The 27814-nt window shown below is 43.7% G+C and overlaps 1 protein-coding gene across 2 annotated transcripts in view; it reads left to right on the top strand.

Moving 5' to 3' along the window:
- Nucleotides 1-27814, top strand: part of LOC123365129 (pituitary tumor-transforming gene 1 protein-interacting protein-like) — a 61284-nt gene that overhangs the window by 14113 nt on the left and 19357 nt on the right. For both annotated transcript variants that reach the window (XM_045007782.1, XM_045007781.1), the window contains exons 3-5: nucleotides 2836-2944; nucleotides 17301-17409; nucleotides 23644-23712. In XM_045007782.1, the coding sequence (XP_044863717.1) occupies nucleotides 2836-2944; nucleotides 17301-17409; nucleotides 23644-23712 (287 nt within the window). The remainder of the gene's footprint in view (nucleotides 1-2835; nucleotides 2945-17300; nucleotides 17410-23643; nucleotides 23713-27814) is intronic.

Below are 27814 nucleotides of genomic sequence, written 5' to 3'. Positions count from 1 at the left end.
CAACCCCCAGCCCCCTTACCGTGCCACTCAGACCAGCGTGTCTGGCTCCATGCAGCTCCAGACACATTGCTGCCATGCTCCCCCGTGAAACCCACAGGCCCCCCCCCCCAGCACCTGCCTTCCAGATTTGAACACCTCAAAGTTCAGGAGTGCTCAAGCTCAGTTTGGGCAGCTGTTACTTCATTTCTTCCAAATCAGATATACTGATCCACTGTAACTTGCTGTAGAAAAAGCAGGATAAAATTGAGCAAGAAATGCTTATTAGCACTGGAATTGCTATTTTCAACAGCCATTGCCTTTTTGTTTGTTTAAGGAAGACAGTGATATTGCATTGGCAAATTCCCCATAAAAAGAAAGAGTGGAACAAAAGAATAATAAAGGCACTTCAACTTTTCCTCATTTATGGAGGACAGTCTTATAATATGCATCCAGATATCTTCCAATCACACAAGCTGAAAATTGTTCCACTTTACTGCAGCTCTGTAACCATATGGGAACCAATCCTGTCTGTGTTTTGTGCACATCCAAAATTCCTGCTGAATGACCTGCCCTGGGAGCGTTACCAGTGACCCGGGGCTGGGGAGGCAGGAGGTGTGTGGGGGGGGAGGCACTGGTGTGGGGGGACCCCAGGGCTGGGGCAGCAGCAGGGTTGGGGGAGGAAAGAGGGAAGCCCAGCGCTGGGGTGGCAGGGGGTGTGGGTCAGTGGCGGGAGAGCCCAGGATTGGGGCAGCAGGGGGGTCCAGGCAGGAGCCCAGGACTGGGACGGGGGGGCAGCCAAATTTTTTTTTGCTTGGGGCAGCAAAAATCCTAGAGCCGACCCTGCCGGGTTCCCCCAGCTGCCGGAGCCCCGAGCCCTTTAATTTGACCCTGAGGGCTCCCAGCCACCTCTTCAGCTGGGAGCCCCCGGTTGATTTAAAATAAAGTTTCACCTCCCCACCCCCAGCCTTCCTTTTTGGCCCACAGCTGTTTTGGTGGGGTGGCGCTGGGGAAGGAGGGTTTGTTTCTGCAGGGATGGACGGCCCTGGGGCGGAGTGTTTCTGCGGGGCTGGGAGGTTTCGGCCCTCGGTTGTTTTCTTTGGAGGAATGTGGCCCTCGCCGCTTTACGAGTTGTGCAGGCCTGGTTTAGATGTTCTTAGTAAAATGAAGTGCCCATCTTTTCAGAAAGATTATTTGAACCAAAGCAACATGCACCACAAGCTACAAATAATGAATTGCTCTGTCCCCACCTGCAAGAGAATGATGATCTCATTGAAAACTTTATTTTCTGCATGTGGCTTTCTAACATGACTCCTGGAAAGAGAAACAAAACAGCATACTCTGCAAAATAGATCATGGTTCTGAGCTATTTTTTTGGTGGTACAATTGGATCACTAATAGTTTCTAGATAAAATCTCTTCCTGAAGTGAGTAGGTCCTATTAAAACGTGATCTGGAAAGGTCTCCTATTGAAATCCCATTCTACATTTCTTCATTGATTCATTTGTGTGGTGGATGAGTTCTGAATTAGTGTCAGTATTATATTCCCAGATAAAAATTAAACTAGAATTAAGGCTGAGTACAAATCAGTACTTTAAGAGGAAAAAACATTATAGCTATGTTGGAATTACAGCAATCCCAGGAAATTCAGAGTTGAGGTTAAATTTAAAAGAAATCTAAACACATTAAGGTATTGAAATGCACAGTTAAGGCACCCAAACAATCTTAACTGTGCCCCGTAGCAACACTATTCAATAACCATACAATTATGATTGGATCTTAATGGTATTTGTAGTTAAAAGATAATAGCAGGAATATATAGGAGAGGTGCAACATCGCTTTAAGAAAGGAAAGGAGTACTATAGACACAATATTTGCAATGAGACAGACATTTGAAAGAATGATAAATGGAGGGCATAATTGCTATTCAGTATTTAATGATCTTGAGAAAGCATGAGAGTTCTGCAGAAGCTGGTATCTGGAATATTGGAGGGAGAGGGACTTAAGGAAGTGGAGATGATAAAGGAGCTGTCTTGAGGATCAGGAGCTCAGGTGGTAACAATATATGGAATTCTGGAGAGTTTTAAGGTGATGGGATTGAGACAGTGAGTCCACTTCTCTTCATCCTAGTTAAGGAGTTAATTAGTAGGAGAACCAAGCTGGTGTGGAGACAGAAAACTAACACATGCTGATGATCTGGCCCTTTTGTCTGCCAGCAAAGAGAAATTGGTAAATAGGGTATTAGAATGGGCATCTGTGTTTGAAGGTGTTAACAAAAACCGAAGTGGAGTGGCCCGGCTCCCTGGCCTGGCTCTGGCTTCCGGCTTGGCCATAGGGCAGGGCCTCATGCTTTCCCCACTCCCCACCACCACTTTTAGGAAGAATCAGTCTCCCCAGTCTAGTCTCTTGTGGGTTTCATTTACTTTGGTCTCATTTCTGTTGTTGGGTTTAGTGTGTGAGTAGTGGTGTTAGCCTGTGATTTGCAGCAGGTCAGACTAGATGCTCTAGTGATCTATTCTGGCCTTGAATTGTATGACTCTGACTCAAATTGACAGATTACTTAAATATTAGATCATTCAGTACCTGAAGAGTAAGTGCTACACTTATGGGGAGGATATACTTTTTTCATATTTAACACCATTATTTGAAAGGTTTTTTTCTAAGTTTAGCCCTAACTACAGAACTGCAACCAGGGCTTCCATAATTCATGGAAGGCTTCATTCTTCAAGATCACAGGACACAGCATTTATACTCAGTTAATTTGAAATTCTGTCAATGGACTGTAGTACTGGGTCCTAGTTTGTAAATAGCTGTCTGACGTTCAGTAGTTGTAATATGTCTTTGTTTCTCTCCTGTGCAGTGCCTTTGGTGTAATAGAAAAAACACTTGTATGGACTATCCTGTGAGAAGTATTCTTCCATCATCTTCACTGTGTCCACTCTACGATGCTCGATGGGGTGTTTGCTGGAGTAGGTACTAATAGTAATTTTAATAAACAGATGTAATTACTTATAATTCAAACTATAGTAAGATAATATTGATTTTTATTCCAGAATTAAGTTGACTACCTTGTAGTATTTATGATTTAGAATATATTCCACCCAAGGAACATCATCTTAGTGGGATTCACAAATGTACACTGCCTGAGATCCTTAGGAGCAGCTTTTTCAGGTACAGAGTAGGGGCGATCTGCCTTAATAAGCACATCAGCTCCTTGACACTTAGAGGGGTTGTTATTCCAACTCTGCAGGAGATGAGATGATGTGTGTGCCCTTCTTCACCTTGGGTGAAGGCAGTCAGCATGATAGAAGCATGTTGCTGCTCTACTGGCTGCCTCCTGTGCATGGCATGCACAGACAGCTATGATGGCAGCAGAGAACTGCTACAATACTAGTACTTCATCTGGAATAAATGCAGATGGAAAGTTCAAGAGCATATGAGAGTGGCTCAGGCTGAGGATGGAGGTGTGTGGGCTGTGGGTGCTGAAGAGATGCAGTTGAGGTTAAAAAGGGACGGGGGGAGCAGCTGATGAGTGGAATGGTATCACTGCTTATTTCCTTTTTACAATTTGTGTTGACAGATTATGCAGTCTAGCAACTTTAATTCACAAATTTAGTTTTTTGTCTGAATAATGTAAGGATTGTGACTCCTATGGTCTGTGTAACTTGCATGGCTTGTCATTGTGAGAAGCTGTATGCAGGGCCGGCTCCAGATCCCAGCGCGCGCTTGGGGCGGCATGTCGCGGGAGGGCGGCAGGCGGCTCCGGTGGACCTCCCGCAGGCGTGCCTGTGGAGGATCTGCTGGTCATGCGGCTTCGGTGAAGCATCCGCAGGCATGCCTGCGGGAGGTCCACCGGAGCCGCGGGACCAGCGGACCCTCCGCAGGCACGTCTGCAGGAGGTCCACCGGAGCTGCGGGACTGGCGACCGCCAGAGTGCCCCCCGCGGCGTGCCGCCCTGCTTGGGGCGGCTCAATTCCTAGAGCCACCCCTGGCTGTATGTTAGGATGTTCTTGAAGCTATACAAAATAGAAGGGAAGTGATGATTCCTGCCATGAATTCACAACCAAAATGGACCACCAAGAATCACATGCGTGCATTAGGAGACATCAGGGTGGCTTGATTTAGGTCAGATTTTAATCATGATTTAAATCAGCAAGCAGGAAATAGTGATTTAAGACAGAGGTAGGCAAACTATGGCCGCAAGCTGTTTTAAGCTGGCCTGCAAGCCGCACCATGCAGCTCGGCCCCACTCTGGCCGGGGTGCTGGGTCCAGGACCGCACCACGTGGCTTAGCCCCTCTCTGGTGTTCCAGCCGGGGTGCAGGTTCGGGGGCTGCACTGCACGGCTCCTGGAAGCCGTGACATGGCCCTGCTCTGGCTTCTACGTGCTCCAATAGGAGCTGCAGGGGCGGTATCTGTGGATGGGGCAGCGTGCGGAGCTGCCTGGCTGTGCCTCTGCGTAGGAGCCAGAGAAAGGACATTCCACTGCTTCTGGGAGCCGGTTGAGGTAAGCGCTGCTCAGAGCCTGCACCCCTGAGCCTCTCCCCATGCCCCAACCCCCTGCCCTATCCCTGATACCCCTCCTGCTCTCCAAACCCCTCGATCCAAGCCCAGAGCATCCTCCTGCACCCCAAACGCCTCATCCCCACATCAGAGCCCACACCCCCAGCTAGAAGCTACACTCCTTCTCACACCCCTATCCCAGCCCTGATCTCTCTCCTGCCCTCTGAATCCCTCAGTCCCAGCCCAGAGCACCCTCCTACACCCCAAACTCCTCATCCCTACCCCTACCCCAGAGCCCACACCACTTCCCACATCCCAACCCCAATTTTGTGGGCATTCATGGTCCACTATACAATTTCTATTCCCCAATGTGGCCCTCAGGCCAAAGAGTTTGCCCACCCCCGATTTAAGACATATTTTAATCATGTTTTGCATTTGTACTTTCTAAGTTATTTTCCTAAGGAATAGCTGATTCTCATTGATTGGTAGCCATTAAAACGTGTTGCTTTGCAGGTAAATGTAGCCTGGTGTGTAGGCTATATTTTTGCTATGCTTTTTTTCTCTGAGGATACACTATATGCAGTAACTCCTCGCTTAATGTTGTAGTTATGTTCCTGAATGTTGAGAATATTTTGCTAGCTTGGCAGTTGGTAGTGTGGGAAGCTAAGATGTTTAGGTTTTTAGGATGGGTTAATTAGGCTTTGAGCTTTGTTTTGAGAAGTTGGCCTTGGCTAGTTCTATGAAGTTACAGCTGCGGGTGTGTTAAATTTGTTAACCAATTAGCAACTGCTTGCTTGCCTGCTTTAAGAGTATAAAGAGCATGCTGGAAATGAATAAAGTACTCTCTGCTTATGATCACATGGGTTGTCAGACTCTGTCCCTGCTCCTCTGCGATGCAACAAATGGTGACCCCGACGTGATTGAATGAGGACAGTGTTGGTGGCCTGAACTGAAAAGAAGAAAAGGAGGCGCACCTGAGTCTCAGTGTCGAGCGGCTAGGAGCCGCAGGGCGTCCGAAAAGAGGGGCGCACCTGAGCTCAGTGTCGAGCGGCGGCCGCAGGGCGTCCGAAAAGAAGGGCGCACCTGAGTTCAGTGTCGAGCGGCTAGGAGCCGCAGGGCGTCCGAAAAGAGGGGCGCACCTGAGCTCAGTGTCGAGCGGCAAGCCGCAGGGCGTCTGAAAAGGGAGGCACACCCCAGCCCAGAGGTGAGCAGCTAACATGGGAACCGCTGCATCAGCGGAAGAAAGGACGGTGCATGAATATTTGATGCGCATCGCGGAGCGGCAGGGAGAGAAGCTCCCCTCTGATAAGTTATCCCGTCTGCTGCGGTGGGGACGGAGAAGGGGACTTTCTGTTCAACCAAGTACAATTTTTGATAAAACTGTTTGGGAGCGGCTAGGCTCCGAGCTTTGGAAGTCGGTGGCTCGGGGCGATAAGGAGGCCTTCTCCCTGAGTCCAGTATGGAATAAGGCGAAGGAGATAGTAGAAACTCTCGCGGCCGAGGCAGGAGTGCAGGCGGCCCTTTCTGAGCTTTGCCGCCCAACGCCCGGAATGCCTTCTGTGTTGCCGGTTGGAGCCAGAGAGTTTTTCGGTGGTGAGGACACGGTGATACCTTTGGCTTCCAACCCCTACCCTATGGATGATGTTGCCCCTGCTACGGCCCCACTACCCTCCAATGTGGCTATCGGCCCCGACATGATTGATCCTGCTACGGTCCCGTTACCCCCCGATACGCCCGAGCCTATGGAGACAGCCTTGCCGTATGCACCCCCTCCAAAGCCATGCCGTGTCCACGGGGCCTGGGGGTGCCACGATTGCGGGGGGACAGAGGAGGCTCGGGTGGAACATGTGCCATCGAACCCATATCCCGATTTGACTACGTTTCCTCAGTTTACTCAGTCTGATGCCTTCTATAAGGAGATGGAGCGCCAGGGTCGACAGCTGCAGCATATATGTGACAAGTTGGACCAATTGGAAGGTCTTCCACTTGGATCATCGCGATCGCATCTTCACAAGTGCTTTCATTCAACTCGCCCCCCCGCCCCGCCTGGCCCCGGGGACCCTCCAACTGGAGACCCTCCGGATCCGGTACAGCGCTGGCATGGGGTTTTAAGAGAAGCCATCCTTGAAGGTCTAACACCCGAGGCCTTTCCGGTGATTACGCCAGACCCTCAACACCCTAATCATAGACGGTGGGCCCCTTTGGACTGGAAGTTGATCCGTGAGGCACAGAAATCGATCATGGCTTATGGACTAGATAATCCGTATGTACAGTCTATCATTGAACAGATATTTGTTGGCCAAGCAATGTGTCCGTACGATGCGATTAAGCTAGCTGACATGCTTCTTACACCTACACAGAAACTGTTGTGGAAAGATGATTGGGCTAAGAGAGTTGACTTGGCTCTTGTCCGCAATTTGGATTTACCGGATGATGATCCTCGGCGCCTGGCCACTGCTGATATGTTTTTGGGAGCCGGTCGCTTTGTTGACCCGCACTTGCAAGCTCGCCTTGAGCCCCGGATCCTGCAGCAATCACAGGAACTAGCTTTGGCTGCCTTTAAAGCGGTGCCCCAGATGGGAAAGCCGGTCCCTCCCTATGCTAAAATTACGCAAGGCCCATCGGAACCGTATTCCACCTTTTTGGATCGCCTTCGAGAGGCTATTGATAGATCTCCCAATCTGACGCCAGAAGCCAGAACTGCAGTTGGACTTGATCTTGCCACCCAGAATGCAAATCCCACTTGCCGCCGTATATTAGCCACCTTGCCCAAGACTGCGACCCTGATGGAAATGATTGAGGCATGTGGTAGGGCCGCTATGCTTGAGGAGACGGATAAGGCGGCAATTCATGCTAAGGCACAGGCCTCTGCACTGGCCGTGGCGTTACAACCCCTGCTCGGGGGACAGCGGGGGGCTAGAAGACCGACCCGGCCAGCCGGCCCCTGTTTTGGTTGTGGAAAACCCGGGCATTTCCGGCGGAACTGCCCTATGCAAAATGGGCAGCGGGCCTCTGATGTGTCACCTGAAGCTGCAACTGGCGCTTGCACACGATGTGATAAGTTTGGACATCGCGCCGCCGACTGTTGGGCGCGTTACACGAAGGATGGAACACCGCTGCCGGGAAACGGATCACGGAGCGCCCCTTGGAGGAGCGCGACGACACAAGTGCCTCCACCCGCCAACCCGGCTGCCTGGAACACCTCACCGGAGCAACCCGTGGCAGTGCCGGAGTGGACTTGGCCACAGCGACAGATGTAGTTTTAGAGACTGACGAGGTTCAAGTTCTTCCTTCCAACACCGATGGTCCATTAGGATTTGGCCTGAGTGCCCTTTTGATTGGCCGTTCGTCAACATCGAAACAAGGTATTTTTGTTTTGCCTGGCCTTATTGATGCCGACTATACGGGGAATATTGGGATAATGGTACGTGCCCTCTGTCCCCCTGTGACTATAACTGCTGGTACACGTCTTGCTCAGTTAATACCTTTCAAGGGATGTGTGCCCCGACCGACCCCGATTGACCGCGGGTCTCGAGGGTTTGGATCCACTGGCCCTCCCCAAACTGCCTTTGCTATGGACATCACTTTGCGCAAGCCCACCCGAACTGCTCGGCTTCAGGGATCCGATGGGCGGCAAATCACTCAGGAAGCTTTTATTGGGGATGCAATGCAGAGTGGGGTAACTGAGGCACCTGGGACGACAGAGGTAGAAGATACTGTGTTTACCTTGGAATCAGAGCACACTGAAGCGGTTGCAGCTGAGGCCCCCATGCAGAATGATGTAGGAGATGCGCCATCTAACCTAGTATCAGAATGCCCAGGGGCAGTTGTAAATGGGGCCCCTCTACAGAGCGACATGTGTCCTCAAGAACTGCCTGTGTGTGGAAAGGGAGACGAAGAGGAGCAAGAGAATTTAGCTGTGCAGCTGGCAGATACTGGCTCGCCCATTTTTAGTATTGAAAGCTCTGGGGCTCAAAAAACATTTGTGCCTGTTACAGCTGCAGCAATTGAAGCACAAATCATTGCAGAAACTGTAACATCTATGGAAACCTCAGCTGAAACTTTAAAGCCTTTAGAAGCAGTGCCTGAAAAACTATTTCCTGAACTAGTCCAAGATATTACCACTGCTCATTCGGGATTTGAGGCTGCAAGCAGTAGCAGTGAAGCAATTGCAACTGTGTTAGTATCAGAGATGTCTGCTGCAGTGGTGGATGGAATGTCTGAAAGAGCCACACGATGTACACAACCTGGGCCCCTGGAGGAAAGTTGCTTGTTTGCTATGCCAGGATTCTTTTTGTTTGATCCTCCCTGAATGATTTAATTGATTGAGATAATTTTTGCTTTGCCTGAATGTATAGGATGATGTCCTGATAATTTCCCCCGTAGAACTTGAACCACGATGGTGGTGGAACAGGAGAAAAAACACTTACATCATTGATATTGCCAATGTCTAGAAATTCCTGACTAAAAAGACATTGAGAACTGACCCTGGTAAAGAAGCAAAGAATTGCACACTGGCAGGAAAAAATTTGGGACTCCTGCTAAAAACTGTGGTATTGATTGGATTTTGGGGTTTATTTTGCAGGCTGCGCCCTGTGTTGTGGAATTTTTTTTTAGCATGTATTGCCCTCCCTAATTGGATTGTAAATGATATTACCCCTCCCCATTACTAACCCCTGTTTTTTAGAGCCTATTTGTTTTTTGTTTTTAAAGTTTGAGAAAATTCGGCCTAAAGGTTTGTTGAGTATTCTTAAAGCGGGGAGTTGTAGGCATAAATTTAAGAAATTTGGGAGAATGGCTTTGAATTTATGTGACCCAAAATACCTTTATGTAAAGTGCTTTGGATCGGGCCCAGGCAGGCACGCAGTAGATAGAGAACTTGAAGAAGAAAAAAGGATCGGGCCCAGGCGGCGGGCAACAGACAACAAGCTTGGAATATTGGTTGATAACCTTGAGGGTGTAGTTGATAGAAAAGGTAATTAACTACTAGCGAGTAATGTTAGGCAGAGTACAAAGTTAACTCTGTGGTTGCTGGAGGGAATAGCAGTTGAATTTAGAAGTAAGTTAGGATGCAATTGTATTACTGTAAATGATTTAATTGATGATGTAATTTTCCTTTTTTGCCTGATGGTACTAAGGGTATTTGTATATTGTATGTAATGATTGATTGCCCAGTAGGGGTAGTTTTGTTTTGTTTTTTAGATATTAAGAAAATTGGTGTTAGCTGCATAGCATTTTATGTACCATGCATTTATTTACAGAGTTAAATTTATGTTATGTGTTTTTTGTTTTGTTTTGTGGTGTTTGTTTGTTTGTTTTTTTCTGGCCAGGATTGTTTTTTGTGTTTTATGTGGTTTATGTTGTGTTTTTTCTAGGACCCCCCCCCTCCCTCAGTGTCAGTTTGATCGCCTGACATCTGAGGGATAATTTGGTAATAGAAGTTTGCCACAAGTTGGTGTGCTATTGAGTAGGGGGGAATCCTGTAGAATTTACACCATTTATTTGTTGTGCTTTGTTTTTGTTTGGTGTTGTTGGGGTTATGTTAAGAATTGCATGGTTATATAGGTTGGCTTTATAAAGTTTTAATTTTGGTTTGTGATAGATTGTGGTGTTATGTTGTTATAAGTTGGAAATGTTTTGCTAATGTTTTTATCCCTTTTTTTTTCCCCTCCTTTTTGATTTTGGGTGGAGGGGGGAGGTGTTGAGAATATTTTGCTAGCTTGGCAGTTGGTAGTGTGGGAAGCTAAGATGTTTAGGTTTTTAGGATGGGTTAATTAGGCTTTGAGCTTTGTTTTGAGAAGTTGGCCTTGGCTAGTTCTATGAAGTTACAGCTGCGGGTGTGTTAAATTTGTTAACCAATTAGCAACTGCTTGCTTGCCTGCTTTAAGAGTATAAAGAGCATGCTGGAAATGAATAAAGTACTCTCTGCTTATGATCACATGGGTTGTCAGACTCTGTCCCTGCTCCTCTGCGATGCAACACCTGAAAAATGCGACTTTCAGCAAAACAATGTTAAGCAAATCTAATTTCCCCATAAGAATTGAGTATTGCACAACTTTAAACGAGCATGTTCTCCAATTGATCAGCAACATAACGAAACAACGTTAACCGGGACGACTTTAAGTGAGGAGTTAACATACGCATTTATTTAAGCTGTTCTATAGCTTAACTTACATTTATTCAGATTCTTAGTTTTAAGATTTTATATCATGTTAGAAAATGATGAATGATGATGTATTTCTTATTTACTAGATAACTAATTTTTTACTTGCGATTTGTACCAAGCTCAGTTTGGATGGAAATTAAAATTTAATTAAAATGCACGTACACAAATTTTAAAATGCCGTTTATTAAAAAAAACTACCTTAAATGTGATGGATACATAACAAAACAGTTTAAGAAACTTATCAATACATGTTTTCCCTTTTAAAACTAACTGATTTACTAAAGAAAAGAGGTATTAGCTGTAGTTAATTAACTGATTGGTTTTTGATTACCATGTCCTTCAAGATTTTAGAACTAGTAGATCTTATCTATCAAAAGCTGGTTTAGCAATTCAACAAATTGTGGTTCCAGGTGCTTAGCTTAGCCAGTGACTTCCATTTCAGTGGTTTGACTTTCTTTAAAATTTGAAGAAAACATACAGCTTAATATTATTTTTGTATTTAATTTAAATTATTTTAATATATTGAAATTTTAGACCTTAACATAGGCTGTCGATTTCGATTTTAATTTTCAATAGGTATATTTAAACAAAATCTATTTAATTTAAATTTTAAAAATCCAATTTTTTATTTAATAAAATAAAATGTATCTGCTCTGGGAGACATGGAGGAAGGCTTAGTCTTACAGCAGTAGTGACAGATTTTAAAGAAATTTACAATTAATAAATATTGTTCCTTTGAACTGTTTAATTTACTTGTTTTTAAAAGAGAAACTCAAACTACGTATTCCTGAAAACTGATGATCACTGTTCAACTTCTGATGCCAAATGGTGCACTGAGAAGACAAATTCTTTCGTGCGTATCATTAGTATGGGAAATACTTGCAATTATTTTAGACAGGTTTTCAATTTGTAGACTGACAGTAGCTTAACCACAAGATGAAAACTTCCTGATAGGACACCTTCAGCAAAATAAGTGAGCAGTTGCCAAAAGAGTTCCTCTTCCCCTCCTCTCCCTCTTCCCCCCAAGTTATTACAAGTTTTGTACTGCAGCATGCCATATGAGTATATGGTCTCATGGAGTTTGTCCCAGACACATCAGGGAACTAATCCCCCCACTTGAGGATGGTGCTATTATTTCTTTGTCGCAAATGAAATGAAGCAAAGCCACTTATTTTTTGACTCACTGTTGCTGAAAATGAACAGTGCTGCGCGTGAAATGTATTTTCATGTTCATCTGTGTATTGGTGGAAAATGGAAAGCTGGGGAACAAATAGCTCCCAGATACCAGTGATATCTGGAACCTGACATGCTGACAAACGATTGCTCAAAGGTAAAGGAGGAAGATGAGTGTAAAAGGAACATCAATTGAATTTATTGTATTTTCATGGATAAATACGTAAATAAAGTAACTGGTGGATGCAGGAACACAGACTGACATTGATAGTTGTTCCATTTTGTTGATAAATTGTATAGTCAATTGCTTGACCACACTTTCGGTTTTTATCCCTGTATAGACGTAACCTAAGAGAGCAGAGACAATTGGGCATATAATCTACCATTAAGAACTCTTGGAATGTGGCCGGTCTCCCTCATGCCGCTGGTTTACTTACAACCCCAGTAAAGTTGGTGCATGAAAATTAGTTATAGGATATAGATGGTGGTTGTTTGAGTCAGTGTTTGTTTGAAATTACAGTGCCCCCTCTTAAATTACCTGAGATGTTAGGCTACAAACAGGGTCAATCTAATCATAACAGTTGGATACAACAATTGTTAATAAACTTAATTACAGTCTAATTTGTTCCAAAATAAGCTGTTCATAAGATTTTTATGAATTTTAACTATGGAGAAGAATTAATATTGTTCCAATATTCAGATCATCAGGACAAGGAAAATACTGACAAGATGCTAAATTGTTTAGAGTCCATTTTAAAAAATGCCATATATACTCAATCATAAGCCGATTTGTTTATAAGCTGACCCCCCCCCCCCAAATGGATAGGTAAAAATGGAAAATTTTTATAACTTGTACATAAGCCAACCCTATAATTCAGGGGTCAGCAAACTTTGGCTGCCGGGCCATCAGGATAAGCCGCTGATGGGCCGAGATGGTTTGTTTACCTCGAGCGTCTGCAGGCACGGAGGTAAACCTAAGTAAACAAAGTGTCTCGGCATACCAGCGGCTTACCCTGATGGTCTGGGACAGCAATTGGTGGGGAAAATTTTTTTGGGGGGGGGGGATGGGGTCTGGGAGTCAGGAGAATAACCCCTGTGACCACCCCTCGCATGACCCCACCCCTAGCCTGGGACCTCCCTTCCCCCCCCCCCCCATCCCATCCCTTCCCACCTTATCTGGGGAGGTCCAGAGGAGGATATCTCTGGCCTGGCTGGAGCTGCTCCGGCAGGCCGGGGGGAGAGCAGTGTGGCCAGAAGCGGAGAGACTCTGGCCCTGCCTCTTCCCTTCTGTCTCTGCTGGCTGTGCTGCCTCTCCTTGCTCCCTCTGTTGCGGGAGGGGCTGTGTCCCACCTCTCCCTCTCTATACCCATTCATAAGCTGATCCCCCCCCCCCCTTCTCTGGTGCTTCCCTTTTTTTACTAAAAAAATTCAGCTTATGAACGAGTATATATGGTAATTTGAACTTGTTTGTCAGTTCTCAGAAAATTCATTCTGTAGTCAGTGAGTATTTGCTGTAAGTTTGGGGAGGATATACATTTTCATACAAAACAAAGAGGTTGACTCCCTGCTGTCAGTGCAAAATGGAGGTCATGCTTAACTGTTGAGATGGACCAATATCTCCATAATTATTGAAGTGTGCCAGTCAGAAGCATTAAGATTGCATCTTGATTTCTTCTTTGATGGGCCTTTTTCCTACAACTCAGCAAAAACATCAATTTTAGATTTAAAAAAACCCCAAAACCACAAAGTTAGTGAATTATTTAAGAGTCAGGTGAAAATTAGTCATAGTAAGGGGAGATATGTCATCAAGAAAGATATTGCAGGATTTGGGGAGGGGACAAGACAACAGAGAATGGGAAGCAAGAATGATCAGGGCCATGGAAAAACTCTCATATGGAGAGATACTGAAAAGAATGGGGTTGTGAGACATAAGAGGGAATATGAAGAAAAAAATCTAAAATAATGAATCCTAGAATATCAGGGTTGGAAGGGACCTCAGAAGGTCATCTAGTCCAACCCGCTGCTCAAAGCAGGACCTAATTCCCCAACTAAATCATCTTAGCCAAGGCTTTGTCAAGCCTGACCTTAAACTCCTAAGAAAGGAGATTCCACCACCTCCCTAGGTAACACATTCCAGTGCTTCATCACCCTCCTAGTGAAAAAGTTTTTCCTAATATCCATTCTAAACCTCCCCCACTGCAACTTGAGACCATTACTCCTTGTTCTGTCATCTGCTACCACTGAGAACAGTCTAGATGCATCCACTTCGGAACCCCCTTTCAGATAGTTGAAAGCAGCTATCAAATCCACCTCTCATTCTTCTCTTCTGCAGACTAAATAATCCCAGTTCCCTCAGCGTCTCCTTGTAAATCGTGTGCTCCAGCCCCCTAATAATTTTTGTTGCCCTCCACTGGACTCTGCAATTTTCCCACATCCTTCTTGTAGTGTGGGGCCCAAAACTGAACACATTACTCTGGATGAGGCCTCACCAATGCCAAATAGAGGGGAATGATCACATCCCTCGATCTGCTGACAATGCTTCTACTTATGCAGCTCAAAATACCGTTAGCCTTCTTGGCAACAAGGCCACACAGTTGACTCATATCCAGCTTCTCATCCACTGTAACCCATAGGTCCTTTTCTGCAGAACTGCTTCCTAGCCTTTCGGTCCCTAGTCTGTAGCAGTGCATGGGATTCTTCCTTCCTAAGTGCAGGACTTTTGTTGAACCTCATCAGATTTCTTTTGGTCCAATCCTCCAATTTGTCTAGGTCCCTTTGTATCCATCCTTACCCTCCAGCATATCTATCACTTCTCCCAGTTTAGTGTCATCTGCAAACTTGCTGAGGGTGCAGTCCACGCCATCCTCCAGATCATTAATGAAGATATTGAACAAAACTGACCCATGGGGAACTCTGCCTGATACCAGCTGCCAGCTAGACATGGAGCTATTGATCACTACATCTTGAGCATGACGATCTAGCCAGCTTTCTATCCACCTGATATTATAGTTCAGAGGTGGGCAAACTATGGCCCGCAGGCCACATTCAGCCCATGGGACCCTTCTGCCTGGCCCTTGAGCTCCTGGCCCAGGAGGCTACCCTCAGCCCCTCCCCTGCTGTTCCCCCTCCCCCGCAGCTTCAGCTTGCTCTGCCGCTGGCGCAGTGCTCTGGGGGGGTGGGTCTGCGAGCTTCCTGGGCAGTGCAGCTGCGGAGCCCAGCCTGACCTGGTGCTCTGTGCTGCGCGGTGGCAACAGCCTGGCTGGCTCCAGCCGGGTGGCACGGCTGTAGCACCACAAGCCACCGGTGCTCCAGGCAGCACGGTAAGGGGGCAGGGAGCAGGGGTGTTGAATAGAAGGCAGAAGAGTTCAGGGGGGTGGTCAGGGGGCGGGGGTGTGGATAGGGGTTGGGGTGGTCAGAGGGTGGGGAACAAGGGGGTTGAATGGAGGCCAGGGGTCCTGGGGGAGGCCGTCAGGAATGAGAGGAGGGGTTGGATGGGGCAGTGCGGGGGGCGGGCAGGGGTTCTGGCGGCGGTCGGGACAGGGAGCAGGGGGATGGATGGGGCAGGGGTTGTTGGGTGAGGGGGGGCTGAATGGGGCAGGAGCCCCGGAGGGGAGGGGCAGATAGGAGTGGGGGCCGGGCTAAGACCCCCTCCCCTAACCACCCTCCATACAATTTCCGAAACCCGATGCAGCCCTCAGGCCATTGCCCGCCCTGTTATATAGTCCATTCATCCAGCCCATACTTCTTTAACTTGCTGGCAAGAATACTGTGGGAGACCATATCAAAAGCTTTGCTAAAGTCAAGAAATAACACGTCCATTGCTTTTCCCTCATCCACAAAGCCAGTTATCATAGAAGGCAAGTAGGTTAGTCAGGCATGACTTGCCCTTGGTGAATCCATGCTGACAGTTCCTGATTGCTTTCCTTGCTTTATGAATGGCATAAAGTAGGTAGATCAGGAACTTTACTTCTCCTGTCCATAATTCAAAAAGAGGATATTTAATGAAACTGAAGGATGAGAAATTCAAAACTGACAAAAGGAAATAATTTACACGCAACCTGTAATTAGACTGTGGAACTCATTTCCACAGAAAGTCACTGAGGCTAAGAATTTAGCGAATTCAGAAAGGATTGAATGTTTATATGTATATCCAGAGTTGTGATTAATTATAAAATTTTTTGACAGGCTATTGAATCTCATGCTTCAGGGCAAGCAAATCTCTAATTGTTAGATACCAGAATAAGATCTAATGGGGGGCATATTACCCTACATCTACCACTGCAAGGGTCTTAAACCTTCCTCTGAAGCATCTGGTACTGGCCACTGTTGGTGCCGGATTAGATGAGGTGTGACAATGTCTGATCCAGTATGGCAATTCCCATGTTACTACAAATCTCTACTTTCTGTAGCAGGAGTCTTTCCTTTTTAAGATCCCATTCACGGGTGCGTCAACGCGGATTAAATCTTGCAGTGGAATGTCAAACTAAGGAATACATTTGAGAATGTAATGTCTTAAAAATGTTTTCATGGTTCTACATAATGTTACGGAGCTCTGTCATTTAATGCCATAATAACAAATCCATCATTGTAAACTTCTGCCCTTTTGATGTGAAGGAATAGAGTAAACACATCTGTGAGCTGTATTGGAGATCTGTTGCAGCAAGCAGTTGTGGTGAGGAAAGGGGATAAAATAAGGGATGAGATCTGGGAGAGTTGAGAACACTTTAAAAAACAAAACAAAAAACAAACAAAAAAAAAAAAACCCTGGCTTCTCTAACACCTGTTCTCCCTTTCATCTCTAAGCTCATTGAATGCACAGTCCACAACTACTGTCTAGTGTTCCTCTCCTCCAATTCCATTCCTAATCCTCTCCAATTCATTTTTTGTCTCTTGCATTTCACTGAAGCAGCTTTCATGAAAGCTTCTGATGACCTCTTCCCTGGCCAAAACTCAAAACATATGGATGAGGCCAGGATTTAACCGTGCAAGTTATTGTCTCTAATGGTTCATAGCTTAATTTTTAAAAAAATCTATGCTCTATACAGATCTCCCAGATATTTTCAGTGGTTGTAAATTGCCCAGTTATGCAAAAACACCTTATAAAACACGCTCTGTAACTGAGAAAATCATAGTGCATGAACTATAATTGGGGGAGAACGTCCATTGCCATGTCAAAATCTGAGATGAGGATGTATTTTTATATACAACAGTAGAATGGACATTTTAAAAGGAGAGGGCTAACAAAGGGATTAAAAAACCATCTGATCTCATTAATCTGGTGAATATTTTTTTTTCAGTGAGTGAACTGTACAAGGTGTTGCTTTAGCAGCTATTCTACTAAAACTCCCTTAAGAGTACTGCATAAAGAAACCAAAGATGAAATTGAGAATGACTAAAATGTTCATCAGAGGAAGCGGGGAGAAGACAAATGACCACTGCTCAAGTCTTACAAGTTGTTTAATTTTATATTTATTTATTTTACAGTGAACTTTGAAGCCTTCATCATTGCCATAGCTGTAATAGGAGGACTCATCTTGCTGTCCATTGCTGTCTGTTGCTGTTACTGCTGCTACTGCAGAAGGCGTTCTAGGGGGTAAATATATTTTTCTTTTATTAGCTTTGTTGGTCCTACAATGCATAATTTCCAATAGTTCTACTAGAAATTTAATTTGGAAGTAAAACAAATTTTGTTATTTTTTGGTTAAGAGATGTAAACATATTTATTTACCCCACTCTGGTATTCTTTAATGACATTTTCCTGGTAAGAAAGTAAAATGAAAAAAGTGTGTACACACTCTCTATATATTTTAAAAATAATATGTATGGTGTGTCTAAAACTTAGCAATCATCTTAACAGGAATTTTTTCCAAAGATTGATGTAAAATTAATTTTTTTTTAAAAAGCTTTACTATTTAATTATACAAAATGTGGCATGTAATTATTAGAGAAGGCAATTGAATCAAAGTACGTTAGATGACAAATTAAATTAGCTCTGCATTTACACTTCGAGTTAATATTCATTCTGCACTGAAACAGATTCATGGTAGCAGCTAAAGTATCCATTGAGGACAGGCTGTGATTATAAGATCAATTAGTTTTCTTCATTTCACTTGTTTTAAATTATTGTATTACTGTCTTCTGAGATTAGATGTCTTCTGCACAAAGTTCATTTTAAAAAAATGAACAAATACCACATCCTGAGTCTGCTACCTGCCAGGGTACATAAAAATCATTGATTTAAAAAAATAAATAAATCTGATTTTGTTTAAATTATAAGATTTTTTTCTTTTTAAAAATCTGTTTAAAATGAGCCTGTCTTAAATTCAGATTTATCTTAAGGCCTAAACTTAGTATACTTTAGTTGTAAATGTGAAACATGTTTTGATAAGGAACATTTATATATCCAAAACAGTTAAGGGTGTTTTGTTTTAATAAAATTTAAATTGTTTTGTATTTAATTAAAATTCAGTTACTATTCTAATTCAGCTTGACACAAATCATGAGCAAAAAGTTATCTAGTAAATAAGCAATATATCACTCATCATTTTCTAACATACTAAAATGTACAGCTAATAAGAATCTGGAAATATTAAGCCATATAATTGCTTAAATAAAAGTATATGGTTCTAGTGTACACTCCTAGGTAGTAAAAAGATGTACCAAATCTAGTGTAAAAGCCTTATTGAGTTGTAAATCAACATGTTTTAATGGTTATATCAACCAATGAGAGTGCACCTTTCTTTAGAAAATAACTAGAGTATAAATGGAAAACTTGATTAAAATCAGTTATTTAAATTGAGGTTTCCACTTGGTGATTGATTCAAACATGATCTCAATCTACCCTGTTGTGCGGTGTGGTTTTTGGACACTTTTTTTTTGTTTTTAAATTTTCCTGAATCAAGCCCCCAAGATTAATGGTGGTCGTAGCAGGGCCTGGTATGAGACAAGCTGCCTGAGTCTGTGAATGGTTTTCCATGTGCTATCTAGGCATCCTTGGTCACTTGGCTTTGAATGAAGCTACTTGGTTTGTTTGTACCGATCCTGAATGGTGAAATGCTCGTACCATATAATTATACTAGAAGGGTATATGCCCACAGGCTCATCCTTTGATAGATGTAACTGAATTTGTTAGTGTCGTGAAATTTAAGCTAGTATAAGTGATGTATACTTTTATGCAGTTCAATCTTTGATTAAAAATTAAAGGTTTTGCAGATCATGAAACATTTTATTATTTAAATCCAAAATATAATCTTATAATTACATTTAAAATAGAAATGTGTGAAGTTCATTAGTGAATACCATGTACCATAAAATAAATGTTTCAACTCTGATAGCATTATGAATAAGTGCAGCTCTACTTACAATACAGGATAGAGTATTTAGCTACAGGCAGTATGACAGAGTTGGTAGTATTACTAACACTGGCAGCACTAAATATTTCCATTTGAAACTAAATTAATTGTTCCATTTCCATTTCTACAAATAATCATTTCCTTTTAAGGGTGCACATGAAAAGTTCATGAGTGGCAAATTAAATATTTGAGTTTAGAGATAATAGAGCAGAGAGTTTCTTTTAAGGCTAGTTCATGCCTGAACAAAAGTGGGCCAGGAAGAGGAATAAAATTAGCATCTATCCTGTATAAACCAAGCAACATTTCAATATAGTTTAGTGTCCAGGCACTTGAGCCTGCTTCAGGGTATTTCAGCTAGCAGTCAGTAGACTCTCTCAGGAATCAGTTGTCAGAGATGCTATTTTCCTTTAATTTACACAATTGTCATGATCATATTAGAGATACCTTTTTGCTCAGAGGCTTTGAGGATGCCTAAATTAGTTTCAAGCTTTACAAAAATTAAACATTCCTAAGATCTTGGAGGGTTTCTGAAGTTCACTTGTTGCCACAGGTTTAATTCTTTAATTGTTTATCGTACTTCAAAGGGATCCGGTAAGCAGTATCTTATTTAATTTGCATATGGGATGACAAAAAAAACACCTCTTGCTGTTTTTTTTTTTTAAAATGGTGGTGCATAATCCTAATTGAGACACTTTCTGGAAAATAGTGTTCATTGAGGCAGCACAAGTGTCCCCTTGTGGCACTGCATATTTGGAGCGAGCTTATAAGGGCAGTGCAGTCTCAACCAGCTCTAGTCCTTTCTTTCCTCAGTTGCCATAGGGATTGGGACTTTCTCTCCATATCTGGAGGAATTTCTAAGGTTCTGTACACCAAATATCCTGTCCTCTTGTTTGTTGTTTTTTGTTAGTTGCTTTAGAATTTATAGATATTACTCTATTTGTGCCGTTGCACTGTTCTTTTCTCAGTTTTGGTCCCTATGCCAATGAAATAGAACTCATCTGTAGCTACCAAGAAGCAGGGCTGGCTCCAGGGGTTTTGCTGTCCCAAGCAGCTAAAAAAAAAAAAAAAAAGCCACAGCCACGATCGCGATCTACGACAATTCAGCAGGAGGTCCTTCGCTCCGAGCGGGAGTGAGGGACCCTCCGCCGAATTGCCGCCAAATACCTGAAAGTGCCGCCCTGCTCTGGAGTTGCTGCCCCAAGCACCTGCTTGATAAGCTGGTGCCTGGAGCCGGCCCTGTCAAGAAGGAAGATTTAAAAAAATATATGGATTTAAGTTGTGTGTCATTCCCATCTGTGTTCCCAGAGAAGGCTACATGTACTTGTTTGTTCTGTTTGGTGGAAATGGATCTTCCCAAACTGCTGCATTGTGCAAGTCTTCAACACATCAGGCCCAGGCTGATGGGCTATGGTGGCTCTGAGCCTTTCTCACAGAGTAAGCTTTCTTGGCCTGTCTCATCTATCACCTCCCACCTTTTAGAGTTAGACCTCTTGATTTCAGTACCAAGCACATCAAGGATAGCTCCTGTGAAAAAGAAATCTCCGCCAGAAAGATTATAACATCATACTACTCTCCCAGAACAACAAGAACCATCTAGTGAATCTACTGATATGACTGAAGCCCATCTAACAGAGGGAGAAGAAAATGAGAATGATTGCATCTATCTCCAGTATCCCCTCCTTACAGACACACTCCTCTGCCCCTTCTGCTATCTGGTCCGAGGATTCCAGTACATTGGCGGTCTTGGCAGACATCTCAAGAGAATCCATAGCAAGTGGATTGCCTTTCGATGTGCCCTCTGCGATCTTTTGAGACGCAGAAGAAATGTAAGTCTCATCAAGTCACCTGCAAAGGACATCTTGAACTGGAACATCTTCAACTCTACCAGTCTGTTGCCTTCACCCCATCTCTGCAGAAACACCACATGCTCCAGCTCCGGCTTCCGACTCCCCAAATACTCCAGCTACTGCATCCCACCAACTCACCCAGAGTCATAGCATGAAAAGGTGGTCCAACCATCTACTGAGGGAAGGACTGTCCCTGCCCCTGGGACCACCCAACAGAAGACTGTACATTGGTTCCAAGTTGTGAGTCTAGCAGTGCCAGGACTCCATTTGTACTAAAATCATCTTTATGAGAAACATGACACAAATACTAAAGTTCCTGTCAGTGTGAGACTTTCTTGGTTCTGAGGGCTTCCCTGCCAAAGAATGCATCTCTTTGTAAACAGGTAGCTACTGTTACTCAGGTACATGGAATCTCTTCAGTTCTGAAGAGTCTCGGTCCTGATCAGGCACCAAAGAAGCCTGCATTTGAGCATGAAGCTGTCAGTATGGGACCAATTTCAAGTGGCACTTCGTTTTGAGGAGTTGTCAGTACCACTCTCAGCTGTGGTCCAAAACAAGGGCAAGAAAAGCATGTTGAGAAGCTTTCCAGGGTATGTCTACACTACAGTTGGGAGCAAACCTCCCAGCCCAGATAGACTCTCACTAGCGGGCTAAAAGTAACTGTGGATGTTGTGGAATCAGTGGAGGCTTAGAATAGTCATCTGGGTTCAAAGTAGCAGCTGTGTTAGTCTGTATCTGCAAAAATAACAGGAGTACTTGTGGCACCTTAGAGACTAACAAAGTAGCCCATGAAAGCTTATGCTCAAATAAATGTATTAGTCTCTAAGGTGCCACAAGTGCTCCTGTTCTTTTGAGTTCAGGTTCACTCTACCTGCTGGGTCTAAGCTAGCCCGAGCCTCCACCAGTGCAGCATTGTCACACAGATATCGTTAGCATGGTAATGCGAGTCCTGAGAGCACAAAGATGCAAAGTAAGTCAATCTAAGTCGATCTAAGATATGTCAGTTTCAGCTACGCTATTCTCATAGCTGAAGTTGTGTATCTTAAATCGATTTCTCTTCCCCTCCCTCCCTCCCCACCCCCCTGTGTAGACCAGGCCTATGATAAGCTTAACCGAGAACTTTCCTTGAGAGTGGTTCAAAGCAGGAACATACTTTTAAATTCCAATGCTGTCCAATAATAAATACTGTACATTCCAAGTCCTAGAGAGGGATGTCATAGCTGTTTGGGAATCTATATATTTGGAACAGAAACGTGAGTTGGGACTAATATGTAGTCCCTCCTAGCCTCTTTGATAAACCAGTTTTACAAAAGGCTGTGCAAGATTTAGAGGCTTCTGTTGTATCACATATATTTCAGCCACAGTGGGTTAATTCTGAAGTTATTCCAAAGACAGCGGATATTTAAACAGATGCTGTCACTTTTGAAATCTGGTCAGGTTCACAAAAGGTCAATTTATTGATTTATCCCCAAGTTAATCTTCTGCAATTAAAAAAAAAGTTTACTTTCTTGTATTTGTTTTTCTCTCTCCCCTTTCTATGAGAGAGGCCTACACAAATGTGGGAAACAGAAATTGACTGTATGGAAAAGGATCCACCTACATGGTGCGCACAAAAAAAAAAGCTGAGCCAGCAAGTCTCAGAGCCTTGGTCAGCAGACTTGGGCTTGCGCTACGTGGCTAAAAGTAGCTGTGCAGATGTTCAGACTTGGAGCCTAAGCTATAGCGCAAGACCTGTGAGCCCAAGTCAGTTGACCCATGTTCTGAGACTTGCTGCTGTGCGGGGATTTTTTTTGGCTGTGTAAGATTGTACCCAAAACACACATTTAAAAACACCTCCGCTGTAATCACTTTTGGTATTCTTGGATGATACTTGTAACAATAGTAAGGTTTTACAACAACTATATGGAAATGTGACTTGACAGTTGATTGTGACCTTTAATGAACTGCTGAATTCAGACTGCCCCTTCTGATCTATGTATGGCACATCATACGTACAACATACATATGTATCATACGTATGTATGGCATAACATCTATGTTGTGACTTGCTGTGATTATCCTGTCCTAGCCACTGGATGTCACTGTTGCACTGCTTAAGTGCTGATGTAAGTGCACATATATGGTACTGTTAGTCTTCACAGCTCAAGCAACACATGTTGAGACTTATGAATATTTCTGATTAACGCCTCTCCAGATCATGCATTCAGTTTTGGGAGATAATTAATATGTGGAGAAATGTGACAGAAGTATACATTTACTAATTCTTTATGTTTAAAGGAGTTGGGATAAATTAAGTCAGTGGTGAATAACTAAAAGAAAAATAAAATATCCTTTGACTGGCATTGGCTTCAGATGTTTTGTAGTTCTTATATGGTATACACAGGTTTAGTTGGGGTAAAGTGTGCAAGTACTGCAAAACCAAAACTACTTCTAGCGTAAAGGGAAAATGCTACCATTTTATCAGTTGTGAATTAAGCCATGTAATGGAGTCAAGTACAGCTGTAAAGGCTGTAAATCAGGGCCAATTAAAGCATTTTCTGAAAAATGACCAACAGGCTTTTTTTCAAGCACAGCAAAACTCTTGATTTCTCTCTCCCTCCCTGCCCCCCCCCCCCGCCATCTTTCTAGTATACCAGATGAAGAGGAAGAAAGGCTTGCCAGAGATCGAGAGGAGAGACGAATGCAATCTCTTCAGCGGTGAGTTTTGGAAGTATACCATTTAATAACCATACACTTCTTGGTAGAATTTTTATTACGCAAGTAGTAACCTTAGCTCCTAGGGAATAAAGTATAAATTAAACCAGGGGTTGGCAACCTATGTCACGCGTGCCAAAAGTGGCACGCAAGCTGATTTTCAGTGGCACTCTCACTGCCTGGGTCCTGGCCACCGGTCCAGGGGGCTTTGCATTTTAATTTAATTTTAAAAGAAGCTTCTTAAACCTTATTTACTTTACATACAACAATAGTTTAGTTGTATATTATAGAGTTATAGAAAGAGACCTTCTAAAAACGTTAAAATGTATTACTGGCACGCAACCTTAAATTAGAGAGAATAAATGAAGACTCGGCACACCATTTCTGAAAGGTTGCCGACCCCTGTATTAAACAAACAGTCCAAAATCCAGAGCCATCTAAGCAGGCAGGGTCAATAGATGGAATATTAACAGAAAAGTATTAGCACAGACATTGTAACGATATTTATGATTCTGACTAAGACAGTACAACTTCAAATTCTGGATAGAGCCAGCGTACATTCCTTTCCGTTGATTAAACTGGTGTGCCCTTTGCTTCAGGGATTCAAGGTTGTACTACTTAGGAAAAGACAGAGTTCAAACAAAACCACTGGAAAGCTCGTACTTAACCAACACTTGTGATCTGGTTTCGTAGTTTTTATATGGTATACGCAGGTTTAGTTGGGGTAAAGTGTGCAAGTACTGCAAAACCAAAAATACTTCTAACTTAGCATCTCAGGAATGGAGTTTCCTCGACTCATCCATGCAAAAAATAATGAGTGGTCAGCTAGGAAAAAACATTCACATATAGTCATATTTGAGCATTTTACACAGGTAGCCACTGATGTCTGGGGAGTGTTCATGTAACTGAGCAGGGTAATTCTAGCCCTATTTTAGAGGTGTTTTCAGTAAGTAAATAGCCCTTTATTTTTCAGTTAATCCTTAATTTTTAACTCGTGGCTAAAGGGGTGGGGGGGGAGGGCTGGGATACAGTAGCACTGCTACAGCCAATGCTTCCCTCTCCCATTCATTGATAGAGTATTATACCAACCTGTGTTGGGTGATGTGCATGTCTAACAGTTAAGATCTGTGACGCTCTCCTCAAGTCCACGGACAAGTTGTGTTGTCTCTGGAGTGTGCTCTTAGCATGAAGAAGCCTTGTCTGTGCCTGCCTGGGTCCCTGACACACACCCCATCCACATGCAGCCTACACAGGTCCCTCCTGCAGACTAGCAATAGGCCAACCCCAGAGTCCTTTGTGCATCCCCCTTAACTACTGGACACTCCCAGAATTGGCAGATCCTCTTCTTGTTAACAGATTATAGCTTGCTAGTTATATCTTAGAACATAGCTTTGCTTAGCACACAGTGCTTAGATTGCTTTCTATAGAAAGCAAATATGTTTATTTAACAAAGAACAGCTCAAATGATAGTAAACAGAAATATTGGCAATCAAGAATGACTCACACAATAAAATCATAACACATAGTGTAGAGACTATATTTAACTAACAATATGCCCTTTTGTCTGTCCCAAATGTAACCATTTTTGCACTTGTCACATTGGTCTGAGCTTACATATGTTCACCTGTAGTATTTGCTGAATCCTTGTACATTGACGTCACTATGAGACTCCGTCATTATCCAGTTAAGATTTTAAGGTATTGTCCATGTAAATGAAATTACTAAGGATTGCCTTAATTATGCCATAAGACAATTTAAGTGCCTCGTTTAAAGAATGCAGCCTTAATCTTGAATTCACTGGGTTTCTAATTTTTTTAACTAATACTTAAAAAAAAAAAAAAAAAAAGTTGATATGCAGTTAAATCACTGTGTGCCTGCAGACTTAACTGCACAGTCTTGGGTGGGAGGAGGGATTTACTTCAGTATTTTTTAATGCTCCCAGGTTTGGTTGGAGAGGAATTATTCTTGCAGACTGTAGGAAGCTCACAGTAAGGGCATCTTTATCTAGCAGACCTTAGGAAGTCTGGGGGTGGGGGCAGGAATGGGAATTGATATGCACTTGATCCGCTGGCAACAAAGTTCCCTGTTAATTGCAGTACCTGTCCACTCTCCTGTTGAGGAGACTGATGCTGCATATCATTTAAGGTCCTGAAAAAGGGAGTCCCTCTTTATACCTCTGTAGGCCCTTAGCATCTTCTTCTATAGAACCTAGAAGGTGTATAGAACCTACAGAACATAGAAGCTTTCTTTCAGCTTCTAATAGCTGATTGTAGAGGCATAGGAAGATTGGTAGATGGAAAATACTGTCAGGAGGCTTGGGGTTCAGCAGACCTGGGGAAAAACTGACCTATGTGTCCTAGTGCTCTTGGTCCACTGTGTAGGGGGTTCCTGGAAGGTGAAGACTTCCTTCTGGCTCCCTGTGATCTCCTCCCTGGTGCTCCCTCCATGAGCTTTAGGGCTTTTTCTTCATGGGAAAACTGAGTGGTGTAATTATACCACTAGAGCTATACCAGTACAGCTCCCTGTGTGGATGTTCCTGTTCTGGAATAAGAATGTCTGCATGGAGAGCTATACTTCCATAGCTATAGTGGTATAATTGAGGCAAATTCTTCCTTGTAGTCAAGCCCTTGGTAGGATTTTCAGCCCCCTGGCAGCCTTTAACACCCATCCCCTGTAACACTTTTGGGGAGGGCAAGCCCCACCTGCTGCAATTCTCAGAAAGCTTCTTAGGATCCATTTGTAAGTCTTAAGATATTAATCAGGGTTCCCTGGGCCTCACTCTCCTCCCACCCACCCCTACAAAAAAGCATTAATGGACTCCTTCTCTCCCATCCCGCCTGCATGTAGTAGACATGTTTTGGGAATTAACAAGCCTACTAAAGTTTGTGGAGGTTCAGTGGTGGTACCCAGTGAACCTACTAAGGTGTGAGAGATCAAAGAGCTTCTTAAGACTAGCAGTTTTGTTGTTGGTTCTTCCCTTCTGGGTTCTTGATCTTCCCCATCTATGGAAAAATCTACTCTGAATTTCCTAAGGTCGTCAGGAGAAGGGCTGACTTCCTGTGGGCCTCAGAAGGTGAGGGGTGGAGAGTGGGGATTGAAAATTGGAACCTTGGTGGTGGGCCAAAGATTTGGGATGCATTCTAGCTTCTGGAGAGCTGGCTCAGAGGTGGGGCTCGGGCTTTGGCCCCAGGCCCCAGCAAGTCTGAGCCAGTTCTGGTGACCCCCTTAAAACGGGGTCACAACCCACTTTGGGGTCCTGACCCACAGTTTGAGAACTGCTGCACTACAGCCACTGCAGTTAGCCAGCAAACCGCTTAGCCCAGATGTAGATTTTGAGGAAGCAGGGAGCTGAAGTCTTCAAGAGGGGACCCAAGGCTCTCAAATGCCCTTCCCAGAAGAGCTCAGAAAGTACCCGTACTATCCTCTGGTCACTCAAGATGCAGATTCTCACTATAACATTCCCCACAGAATTTGAAAATCTGATTTGTTCAAAATTAGCATTCCATTGTTAGATTGAGTATTGACTACCCTTCCGGACTTTTTTTCCCCACTGCGCTTTTATAATCCGGATGCAGTGCTTAGATACTGTGGCAATAAGCACTTCTAGAGCTATTGGTTGATAGAAACCAGGCTGAGAGAGAAGCACTGCTGAGGTTTTTTTTATTGTGATAATAGGTCAGATAAGACCCCTAGTTTTTGTGCACTTGAGATGCTTGGCTGCTATAGTGTTTGTAAGATCTAGTACTTGGTGCAATATCCCCTAGAATCCCACATAGATCGTTTTTGCTCCGGTTCTTGAGAGAGCAGTGTCCCTGATCTGGTAATAAGTAAGTAAGTTGATAGCAAGATGACCGCCAGCAGTTGGAAGGGAGGGGAGAGGAGAGCAGTGGCTGAGGGAAAAGATGTAGAGTGAAATCAACTATTGGACAAATCCAAACAGGAGGATTTATCTAAGCTGCCTGCTACCTTTGCAAAAAGGCATTTTAAAAATGTACTTCTAGTATTGTTTCTGTAAATGCCCCAAACTAGAATGGGATGCTTCTGTGATTGCCAAGGGGTACACTGTTAACAAACTGAGCTGATTATACAGTACTTTTTAGACTAA

Source organism: Mauremys mutica, chromosome 2 (assembly GCF_020497125.1).
Source record: "Mauremys mutica isolate MM-2020 ecotype Southern chromosome 2, ASM2049712v1, whole genome shotgun sequence".
NCBI classification, from domain to species: domain Eukaryota; kingdom Metazoa; phylum Chordata; order Testudines; family Geoemydidae; genus Mauremys; species Mauremys mutica.
This window is presented reverse-complemented; position numbering and strand designations above follow the sequence as displayed.